This window comes from Ictalurus furcatus, chromosome 29, assembly GCF_023375685.1.
Source record: "Ictalurus furcatus strain D&B chromosome 29, Billie_1.0, whole genome shotgun sequence".
In the NCBI taxonomy this organism is placed as follows: Eukaryota; Metazoa; Chordata; class Actinopteri; order Siluriformes; family Ictaluridae; genus Ictalurus; species Ictalurus furcatus.
Window position 1 is genome coordinate 15,560,674 of NC_071283.1, and position 12,236 is coordinate 15,572,909.

At 37.2% G+C, this 12,236-nt stretch overlaps 1 protein-coding gene across 1 annotated transcript; it reads left to right on the forward strand.

Moving 5' to 3' along the window:
- The first annotated feature begins 1,417 nt into the window (after positions 1 to 1,417).
- On the forward strand, positions 1,418 to 8,806 carry LOC128604384 (macrophage mannose receptor 1-like). Its single transcript, XM_053619488.1, has 6 exons — positions 1,418 to 2,450; positions 3,527 to 3,600; positions 4,536 to 4,928; positions 5,060 to 5,401; positions 6,090 to 6,181; positions 7,274 to 8,806. The coding sequence occupies exons 2-6, from the start codon at positions 3,567 to 3,569 to the stop codon at positions 7,358 to 7,360; spliced, it is 948 nt and encodes a 315-aa protein (XP_053475463.1). The 5' UTR covers positions 1,418 to 2,450; positions 3,527 to 3,566; the 3' UTR covers positions 7,361 to 8,806.
- The last annotated feature ends 3,430 nt before the right edge of the window (positions 8,807 to 12,236 follow it).

Genomic DNA, 12,236 nt, shown 5'->3' on the forward strand with positions numbered 1-12,236 from the left:
TGCTGGTGTCATTTTAAAAGACAAAGGCGCTATGACACCTGTATGTTTTCTGTGGGAGTTGGTAGTTTTGTGGTAAAAGTTTTGCCTCTTGTTTGGGCAGTTGCTGTTTCAAACCCAGCTACAGGTTTTTGTGATGTTCAAAAGGAAACCCAGATGACCTTGTTTTACATCTGTGCAGTTTCCTTTAGGTCAGGGTTCCATAGGTCAAAAGGTCTATAAAACAGGTTTCTTGTACGAAATCCTGTAGCTCATGTGGATAAACATCGCCTCTGGGTTGAGAGGTTGCTGTAAAAATAGACATTTTACCTGCAGTAAACATCTCCATCATCTCAGCATTGGAGTGTGATAGGAAAACAAAACCTGCACTGCTGTGTAAAGTCCGTATACTTTTTTGTTTGTTTACGCGTACGTTAGCGTATACGCACAGTGGTACGCATAGATTTCAAAGTAGATTTAAATAGATTTCAAATTTGCTTGTATTCTCTCATTTGTAAGTCGCTTTGGGTAAAAGCGTCTGCTAAATGAATAAATGTAAATGCAAAGTAAACTCCATTTGACATGTACGCGTACACAGGCGGTCGACGCATGCGCATTACAACAACATGCACTACCGCTCCTGGTCTACAAGAGTCAGTACAGAGCAGTAAAGCAGGTCTTCTGGTGTGAAAGACGACAAAGAAGAAGAATCACAACAACACGAAGAAATCTAGACGAGAAAGACACGCTGCTTCTTTTGTATTTACTAGAGGAAGGAAAAACTAAAAAAGAGAGAAACAGAAGGGCTGTGCGACCACTCAACCAGAAAAGAGCTTACACTCGTTTCTGTCACATATTGAAATTTTACCTTTATTTTATTCTAACATCTTTGAGTCCAAATAAAAAAGGTCAAATAAAATAAAATAAGAAATTTCAGTTTTCACATTAAACTGTTGTGTCTTTACTGTTAATACTGTGGAACACAACCATTTTTAATTATTTAATAAATATCAGGATTTATGCACTGAATAAATTCACTTTTTGCTCGAGTAAAATGTATTACATTTACATAATTGTTTTGATACAGAAATAATTTAGCTTTAGGACAAAAGTAAAGTTCTTTTCAGAGGCCAGGTCTCCTTGTCTTGGAGGGGTGATTTACATCCAAGTGACAATTTGCATGAATTTGTTTTTACCTCAGAACGTCCAAGTCCCAGATAAACACAATGCAAATGAAAGTTCAGATGAAAGGAACTTCAAGACATGACTAAGCATTCTCCTTTCCAATGGTGAAATCATTTAGATGACGGAATGTTTTAAAATAATGAATTGGTTAAATCATGTAATTTTATTATAAATGAATTTATTTATATCCTTAGTTATAACCTACTGTTAGATTTTAACCTTGTCTAACTTTCTTGCTTATTTAGTGATATGATTTTTGCCCTGTATTTGATCATTTCTGTGACATCTTTAGTGCAGTACAAAAGCTGCACAGTTTGGACAGCACGTCTTTCATGATGGACTCCATGTGGGTTAAGTGGAAATTCTGAATTGTCTCTGCACCTTTATGTCATCAAGAAACCCAATGCAAATGAAACTTTCACAAGGGGAAAGGATCATTTACTGAGCTATAGGAAGAGAAATTTCATTTAAACTCAAACATTTCAACTTTGGAGGGGGGGTACAAACTTATATGTTGTTCCATTGAACAGGCTGCCATCATCCCATACTTTAAACATCCCACAGCACAACATTAAATCCATCATTAAAAATGAGAGGAATACGGCTTAACCTTGACTATGAAAGAAGAGGGGATTGGTCAGAGAAACAAGCAAGAGGCCAAGAGTAAGTCTGAAGGAGCTGGAGAGATCCAGATCTCTGATGGGAGCAGCTGTTCCCATATATTCCCAACTATAGCTTGGAAATGCCATAAAACGCCTTCAGTTCCAGGTTGTAACACTAGAAGTTGTGATAAAGGAACTCCAAAAGCGAAAATCTAATGTTCATTTAAGTAATTGGAAAAGCAGGATCAGGTCACACAGATCTAAAACTAAGAATCAAACATCAGCATAAAACATGCTATTCTTATTGTCAAAGTCACGATCAGTTTATAATCCTTATTACTACAGTGCAGTCAGTGTGTCTGTACCATCTGTGTAGATCCACTCTCAACTTGAGGCCTGTTTCTCTGCTGAGATCAGAGGTTGAATAAGGGGAAGAGCAATCAGTGAGTATTTCCATGTTGTAGTTTTTTAAATATCAGACTCGTACCCTAGGGAAATCAGGTTTCCACAATGTAAATTCCTGACGTTCTGTTATCGTTGATGAGGCTCAAGAAAGGTTTGCATAAGAAATCTGAAATGTCAAGATTTTCCTACCCAGATACGATTTACAGAACATCACTTGCAGCAAAGATCAGAAACGTACAGAGCTACTGAAGAAGCAACAGCCTTCAAATCTTCCCTTCACAGGTATGAAGTGTTTCACTTGTTTTTACTTGCATGGTGAAAAGCATATCCTGTAAGATATTGATGATAAAACACTGCACAGTCACTGAAGTGATCAGGAGTCCTGTATAAACATTTCTCTACATTAAAAATGAGTCGTATGCAGATGCCATGATTTACGGTAAAAATGTGAGACTCGGTTGGACGATTATTGTGTTGTATATTGGATACTTTATATTATTTATACTTTATAAATATTCCTTATATTATATTTCAGTCCTAAAGTTATGTCTCTGGCAGATTAAGATACACTGAGATTATGGCGATATTAGCATAAAAATATTTCTATTATTTAAACGATTATTATTGTGGGATTTTTCCTTTTAAGGTCTTAGACTTCATGAATGAATTGTTGCTTCTCTTCTTGTTTGCACATTAATCATGATGAGATGATCTTGTAATGTTGCCCCTATCAGTACTTTTAAATGGACACAAACCTTTTGTGACTCCCACAGCTACTTGTCCATCATGAAGATAACTCTTTTTCTTTTGTGTCTCACTGGAAAGTGGATTTTATTTATTTATCCCACTCACTGCAAAAAAATCTTAACAAGTGTAAATATCTTGAACAAAGGAAAAGTTCTCATATGAGATTATTATTTAACAACTTTTAAGCGTATTTCCAGACACTTTACATTTCAGCTTAAAATCGCCTTCATTGTATTGGCAAATAATTTAGCTTCTTTAAAAATATATATATATATATATGTGTGTGTGTGTGAGTGTGTGTGTGTGTGAAAAATCAACGACAACAACCTTCCTTACAACAGACACTAGACCGAGAGCGCTATACAGATGTGAGTTAAATACTAGTGCTGCATTGTGCATAAACCTGCTCCAGGTGTTTGTGATCATGTGACTTGGTGAGTGACGTGAACATGAGCAGTGCTGATGGATGCTGTAGTCCCGCAAGCTTATCGGCTCTAACCTGACACCTGATCATGATCATGATGGAAAGCTTGATTAGAGAATTATTTACAAAGTTGCACAAATAAATCACTTTGTATTTGATACTTACATACTTTTATTTTGTCCTTCAGATTGTGATTTTTTTTCTGACTCTTCAGCTGTCCGTCCATCATGAAGCTGAATCTATTTCTCCTGTTTCTCACTGGTGAGAGCATTTTTATAAACCACTAATTAATGTTACACACATTAATATTGCATTTACCTCTAACCCTATTTATATCTGATTTTACTAAACTGTAAATAAACAATAGCTTTATATTCCTCTGCCTTTATCATTTGCTGTCTCTTTTTATTTTATTTTACTGACTTCAGTGCAAGTTTAGCAATTTATTTATTTTACTCATGATTTTTTTTATTTTATTTTTTACTCTTACAAACTGTCACAAACTACTATAATTATTTGATTTATTTATATTTGCTTTAGCTAAACTGTTCACGTCTGGGATACCGGTAGTTTCAGCACTTACTGAAATCATTTCAAATAATTATAATAAATTTCATGAGAAATTATAGAATTGTAAAAAATAAATTTAGCTTGGAAATTAAAGATATAACGTTTCATTTATAAACTTGGTAAAATAAATAATAAAACTGATTTGATGAAGAGGTTGGTAGACGAGATGAAGCCCACCAGAGGCAGTTCCTCCCTGGACCACTAGAGGGCACCGTCACTCACTGTGTCGAACTTCTTCTTCTGTTGTTTCCCCATTTCCTGTTATGATCAGTCACACTGGTGTTATATTTCTTATTAGACTCCTTATTTAAGTTCCCTGTGTTCCCTCTTTGTTTGTCGGTGCATTAAGTTTGAGTTCGTGTTTGTGTTTTTGTGATTAGTGAGGTTATTGTTTGCCCCGTTTTTAGTTTTAGGGTTTTCACACACAATAAGATTTTCATTTACATTTATTCAGTTCTCTGCATGCAGATTTATTTTATATGCCATGTGCACTGAACTGAACTGCAGGATGGAATTGTTCATTATACATTGCTAATTCTTTAATTTAGCCATTAGGATTATCTATATTCAGATATTCACCAGTTAAAGTTTACTGTGTGTTTCATAAAATATAATATCACCAGCAGGTCTGGTCCCAGTCACTGTATCCGTCCTGAGAACCGTCCCTCACAATTATGACCTGATGATGACAACGGTGACCTGGCCTGTTGCACAGAATTACTGCAGGGTGATGTACACTGACCTGGCAACAATCCTAAGTGATACTGATTGGCTACGATTTGAGAAAGAAGCAGCAAGCAAAGGTCTGACAACATCTGCCTGGGTCGGATTGCAGAATGATCCCAAAAGCTTTAGCTGGTCCTTAAATGATCTCCCACTGAAGAATGTCCCTTATACCAATTGGGCCCCTGGAGAGCCTGATAGTGGTGCTACAAATCAAGCATGTGCTATAATAGGTTACTATAATTCATGGTGGGATATACCATGTACATACCGAAGACCCTTCATATGCTACAATGGTGAGTCAATATCCTGATGTTTATTTGCCTAGTCTTGGTTTGATGGCTGGTTTTTCACATTTTGGGTTGTATCTTGGTATCATATTGTCTGTGAGACAGAGACGTGACTTTTGTTTATTTTTTTTTCACAGCTAATTTCAGTGGTGCTGCCAGGTTCATCGGCATCAGTAATCCTCTGTTGACCTGGCCTGAAGCTCAAACTTATTGCCGAACACATCACACAGACTTGGCCAGCTCTCTTAACAGTTCAGACAACAACATATTCGTGCAGGTGAAGAATATCCAGGGTGATTCCTGGATTGGGCTTTACAGAAACAGTTGGAAGTGGTCAGACGGGACCATCGCTTCAAACATCCCATGGGCTCCTGGACAACCTGATAATGCTGGGGGTTATGAGGACTGTGCAGTGGTTAATAACGGACTGTTCTACGATGAACAATGCACCAACCTGCATTATTTCTTCTGTCACACCAGTGAGTCTTCTGTTTTCTCTTATTCTAATATCACATCAAAAATGTATTAAGTTTTGTCTTTGTCATTTTCTGTGTCTTCTTTGAAAAGAAAGACATTTTTGAAAATCTTTAGATGCCAAAAGAAGGAAATGAAAATAAAATGCTATGATATAATAATAAATGCTCCTTTTTATGCTTATAAACACCTTCATGTACAATTTGTTAGTGTTCAGTGCCTTCTGGGTAAACTGTCTCTCAGAAATTTACCACTATATCGAGCAAACTTCCCTTGAGATAATAAAGTGAAGGGATGGTTGATGAGAGCTCATTAAAATATTTGAATGCAGCAGAAAGTAGCTCACAGTTCATGAGCAAATGACGGCACAAGAAGACGAAAGGAGATGAAGTTCAAATTAAACACAATTTGTTTTCATTTGGTGCAAAAAGTCATTTAGAAATATGATTGTGAAATTTTACTGTATAAAAATATAAATATACCATAAACAAAATGATAACGTAATCAAATCTAACACATAAAGGAGTGTCTGTGCAATTAATGTTCATTTAAGATTTAACTCGTTAAGCCATATATCATAATATTCATTCAGACGGTGCAGTGTCCTGAAGAGGAAAAACTTTACATTATGGAGAAATTAAAGCGTGTGTGTGTGTGTGTGTGTGTGTGTGTGTGTGTGTGTGTATTCCACAGTTTACCCAGCGAGGAGTCAGATAATGAGACTGCAGGTGGAGTCTGATGGGAGTGTGTTTGATCTTGCTGTGCTGTCATCCATTTTAGATCAGGTGAGTCGCTGCAGGATATTTTAGCTTCTTCAACCTGCACTGGCCCTGCTAGCTCACAAATTTAAACTATGAACTTAATTAAGCTATCTGACTTGTTTTTTGGAGAAAAACTATAGCAGAATTCACGGAGACTGGATTCAGAAGAAGCAGGTTTATTTAGCAGTCGGCAAGACAGCAAACAAACCGAGCTGGGCCCAGGGATACACACCACACGTAGATGTAGCATGACCAAAGTACAGTCGTTTACAATTTTCCTTATAGGCATACATTTACATCTGGGTGCGTCCTTATCACAATTTTTCACACATGTCCCAGTTAAACGATTTCCTTCTATTTTCTAGCGGGCCCCAAGTTTTTAGGTTAATGCAGCTGTAGATTTTCCCTTTATCTTTCCCTTGGTCTGCTTTCTCCCTCATGCGGACGTCATCAATTGAGTCATAGCACTAAACAGCCTATATGTCTTCTTTTGCTGAGTCATGTGTATGCGAGTTCCTTCCTTATCTGTTAAGGCAATGGCCTCTCATATGTTTCTTTTCTGCTGTGTCCTGGGTGGGTGCTCATATGTGTTTTGGGGGTTTGATTTTTTTAAATGTGCTTTCCTGCTTCTAGATGTACGATCCAAAACCATCAATCCTGGTTCTTCTAGTCAGAACTCTGGACAGTGAACAGACAAACTATCTTTCCCCCAATAATTTATGTAAAGCCAAATTGTTGTTAAAAAGTAATATGTTCATGTATACTTTTACTTTATTATACGAATCCTGTTTCTGTGTGTGAGTCTACATTGCATGCGCATGGGCCTCTCTCATCTACACACCCAGACTGCGCAACCATGGTGACACTGAATTTCAGCAGTTTTTTTAACATGTCAGAGGAGGTTTTAATTTTTATATTTTTAATCTAATATACTACATCATTTTCCAACATCGCCTGCTGTCTCTGAAATTTGGAGAAACCCATATTAGCATTTCTTACTCTCAAATTTCTTTTATTCTCAAGAATTTTGCTCCTTTTATTATTTCTTGTCTTCTCGGTGACACGTATTCCTTTTCTTTTTGGCTTGAGTAATTAAATCCTGATTCTGATCCTCAGATCAAACAGAAACTGGAGGGAAAAGGCATGTTGGAGAACACCACAGTGACCTGGAAGGTGCAGCCAGATGGAAACATCTTCCACTAGCAAAAGGATGATCTGTAACGTCTAAATGCTCACCTTCAAGTCAAGCAGATTTCAAACTGACTGAAATTTTATTTAACCTACAACATTTAAGCTTTAATCAGTAGGCAGTGTCAGAGGACAAGATTAGCCAGAAGTAGAGGAATAAACATATTTAATTGCTCTGATTGGAACACGCCCACTTTGACTTTGCAACCTAAATTTTAAAGTCAGATTTCACTGCAACTTTTTAATATTGAACATGTTCAGCTTTTGCTGCAAGAGGCCACTGAACACAGTGATAAGGAGAAAGTCAGAGAGGGTATGTTCAATACTGGGTTTAATGCATCAGTGTGTTGTAGTAAAGAATAATTCTTATATAGAATATAGTGAATGTAACAGAACCTGTAAATACACTGTGTGTACTCTGAACAGTCATATATAATGCACTTGCCACTATTACTGTCATTTATTTCTTCCACATCTACAGTTATAAATATATACTCATTTCTTGTATTTTGTTTCCATTTTCTGTACCTAAAGGCATTAATAATATACATTAATATCAAGAAACAATTTTAAATATAAACCTGTTGTAACTATTTTGTAGTCAGAATTCAGAAAGGTGTTATATAAAATGTATTTCTACAATTAATATTAACTGCAATACTTACATTGACCAGAAGTCGGCAGTAGAACAATCAGCAACAAACAAAACTGCGGGTGCTACAGATCCAAACACCAGATTTATTTCATTAGTAAAAATATACTTTCATGTAGACACATGCACTGAAAATCCTATTAGAACAATCATCATGACCACCATGACAGGTAAAGATCCTCCTACTTGTTCATCTGTTTGGTGAGCAGGTGATGAGGTTTGCATGTGACTGTTTCCAGTCTGCCTTGCTTTTATAACTTATAGAAAAAGAGCCACTGAGTTTGTGGAGTCTAATTTTCATTGGCTGTGACATGCAACTGCTGAAAGTTCAGAATGTTAATTTGTTGTATTTTGGATCTCTCTGATTTTAAATAGTAACTGGGTTGGTTAGTTGGTGTGAATCGCTCAATCACCTGCTTCATGCCAACATCTGAAGGCTGCACTAGCTGAGTAACAGAAGTGTTGACTCCAAATCCCAGCACAGGCTCTCTGACTGCTGGACATAAGGAAATGTGGACAGTTTTGCACTGACATTAGGATTCAATGTAGTATTTAATTTGCAGGTTTGATTTACCCTCAACTGTGTAATAAGATACTCTTTCTGGGTCGGCCAATTCTTGGAAGGTTCACTACTGTGCTGAACTGTTCCGGTTGGAGATAACGGCTCTCACTGTGGTTCTTTGGAGTCCCAGAGCCTTTGAAATAGCTTTGTAACCCTTCTCAGACTTCTCAGGGTGGATTTTGCTGGTAATCATCAATATTAATAGAATATGGTGATACTTGTCCCATAATGAGGGTTAGGATGGATGCAATTGCAGTTGAGAGCTTTAATAAAGATTATAATATCCAGAGCACAAAGCAAAAGACATAACTAAAGACCTGCAGTGATCAAGCAAGGCAGAATCAAACCCCGAATAAGCAAAACAATGGAACAGCTTGGTAAAATATAGATTATGTCACTGAGCAGTCTCTTAAATAGTGTTTTGTGATTGCCACTGTGATTGGGTGTGCCACACAGGTGTGTGTGATTAGTCCTCAGGAGAAGGTGGTGTCTGTGTTCCATTGGGAGTTGTAGGAAATTGAGCTGCTAGTTTGCTTTGACATGACAATACCATGAATCTGTGAAATTGCTAGTTATTTATAATCCTGTAGAATTTAATATTGGTGCATCCAGAGTGTGAACTTGGACCCCTCTAAAACAGCCCACAAGTAAACTGTATGCAAAGAACCTCTAGAGATGGTCTGTATGGTATGTTTGTGGTTCGTTTTGTCATCCAAGACAGGAAGAATAGATGTTTTTAATAAATTTTACTAGCAAACATGCTCCTCTGTGGTTGCGTTCAGCTGTAAGACAAGCCCTCACATTTGCTTCTACAAAGAACTTCATATTTAACCTGGAGAAAAAGTCACCAGTCTACACAGCACAATCCACAAAATGTTTATCATCATGTACTTGTGGGCTACACAAAGCCAGAGCTACGCACATTCAATCCTAATCCTACTTTTGTAGATCTGCATCTGGGACGAGGCCTGTTGGTGATATTTTATTCCATGATATGCATCGTAAAGCTACGCTGCTGAATATACAGCATGAATATGGCTAAGTTAAAGACGTCTATACTTTTTACAATCCAATCCTGTAATTCAGCCTGGTGTTCCAGTACTGTATGAGCCTGCTGTGTCATCACTGGAAGACTCGAGTAGGCATGTTTACAACAGCTGTGTCATTGCTTACATGATTTATTTTGTCTGGAGTGTTCCTTTAAGGTTCTTGTAGAAGTGCTTGGTGTAATTAGATGCTGTGCAGTATTTTGGTGTGCAAGACTAAGCTGATCCAGCTGAAAGGTTATATGGTGGAGTTTTTATTTAAATAGCTCAAATTCATGTTTACTGTCTTGGCAGCAATCTGTGTTTGATATGTGTAAATTTTACACACTGATGAGCAAACGTGGCACGATGACGGCTGAAAAAACCAAAGCAAATAAGAAATCTCCTCAAACTTCAGGCAACTAACATTATTTACAGCAAAATGCTTTCTTTTAAATGAGTATAATATAATCACCGCTCCACAAAACATTTTACTGTTACTGTACAGTTTACAAGAATTTAAAAAAGAAAAAAGAAAAAAGAAATGAATAAGAAATAATTACAAATAAGAAATAAGACAAGAAATATGAAATATATGTACAGGAATGTGCAAAAAGGGGTACAGAATGTGCAGTATGTTACGTGTAGTATCAGTACAAAGCGCAGTGTATCAGTGGATTGCAGAGTGACTGGAGAGTCTTTATGGAGTCCTAAAGGATGTGTATGGTGGACATTTCCGTGTTGAGTCTGATGGCCTGAAGGAAGAAGCTCCTCCTGATCCTCTCAGCCATTCATGTCTGCAAAACTGTACAATTAATAAAATACCTGCGTGTGTGTACAAAATGAAAGGATTGATGAACTTTGCTGTTAGAAAATGATCATTTGGGTCATATCAGTGTTACCCTGCAGTCTTGAATCTTTCTCTCTCTGTGGAATATCTGCTTCAGTTATTTTAAAGCAGAGACTGGGTGAAGGGGAACCCGTGACAATTACTGAGCATAAACATTAATAAATTATTTATTTGCACAACAACATAACATTATCTGTGTTCTGCCTCTAGCACAATCCTCCACAACCAGTTCATGATTTGCTTTGTGATTCGCTTCCACCTTGTGGTCAAAGTCTGTATTGCACACAACGCATGAACATGTTGCTGATGTTCTTTCACCACAGACACTATTAGAGCCCCCCCCCGTTTTTTTATTTTCTTTTTTTCTTTTTTAAATTTAATGATGAAACCAGGTGCAGAATATTACCTTTAAGCAAGAAATATTAACAAGAGTGAGTTTAATAACTGATCTGAGTGTGTTTCCTGCTGTGGTTCTCAAAGTGTGCAGGTCCCCCACTGAGTCTAAATCTATGATCGCAGCACAATAATATAGTAAACTAGTAAGTAAAGTAAAGTAAGTAAAACTTTATTTATATAGCACTTTTTGAAACCAAAGGCTACAAAATGATTCACAGTAATAATAATAACAAAAAAGTAAAATAGAATTAAAAGTAATAGTAAACACATGAGTTGTAAGATGCTGTCGAACACCTCAGTTGAGCAGGAACATTAAATATATAACGGAAGGCTTTACAGAAGCACATTACTTTAATAATTTACCGCATAAGCTGAAAAAGCACAATCACCTTTTATTTTCAGCCTAGCCCTAGACAGGGAGAGTAAACCTTGATCAGATGACCTTAATGACCTTTCACTGCTGTGCAAGGGGCCAGTGGGCCTGTGTGAAAATGTATTTGCCCCCATAGTTACTAATTCCCCAAATCTATGGAACTGCGTTCATAATGGGGTTCAGCGAGACTAGACGCAACCACGCCTGATTACTGCAAACCCTGTTCAATCACATCAACACTTAAATAGAACCTTTTCAACAGCACGAAGTTGGTTAAAAGGTCTTACCCAGTAACACACTATGCCAAAAATGAAAGAAATTCTAGAAATGAGGAAGAAGGTGATGGAAATTCATCAGTCTGAGAAGGGTTATAAAGCTATTTCAAAGGCTCTGGGACTCCAAAGAACCACAGTGAGAACCGTTATCTCCAACCGGAACAGTTCAGCACAGTAGTGAACCTTCCCAGAAGTGGCCGACCCAGAAAGAGTATCTGATTACACAGTTGAGGGTAAATCAAACCTGCAAATTAAATACTACATTAAATCCTAATGTCAGTGCAAAACTGTCCACATTTCCTTATGTCCAGCAGTCAGAGAGCCTGTGCTGGGATTTGGAGTCAACACTTCTGTTACTCAGCTAGTGCAGCCTTCAGATGTTGGCATGAAGCAGGTGATTGAGCGATTCACACCAACTAACCAACCCAGTTACTATTTAAAATCAGAGAGATCCAAAATACAACAAATTAACATTCTGAACTTTCAGCAGCTGCATGTCACAGCCGACGAAAATTAGACTCCACAAACTCAGTGGCTCTTTTTCTATAAGTTATAAAAGCAAGGCAGACTGGAAACAGTGACATGCAAACCTCATCACCTGCTCACCAAACAGATGAACAAGTAGGAGGATCTTTACCTGTCATGGTGGTCATGATGATGGTTCTAATAGGATTTTCAGTGCATGTGTCTACATGAAAGTATATTTTTACTAATGAAATAAATCTGGTGTTTGGATCTGTAGCACCCGCAGTTTTGTT

Excerpts from the sequence above, each read along its gene's own strand:
- LOC128604384 (XM_053619488.1), top strand. The coding sequence starts at position 3,567 with ATGAAGCTGAATCTATTTCTCCTGTTTCTCACTG. Across the intron at positions 3,601-4,535 it reads ATTTCTCCTGTTTCTCACTG|GTCTGGTCCCAGTCACTGTA; the intron begins GTGAGAGCATTT and ends TATCACCAGCAG. Across the intron at positions 5,402-6,089 it reads TTATTTCTTCTGTCACACCA|TTTACCCAGCGAGGAGTCAG; the intron begins GTGAGTCTTCTG and ends TGTATTCCACAG.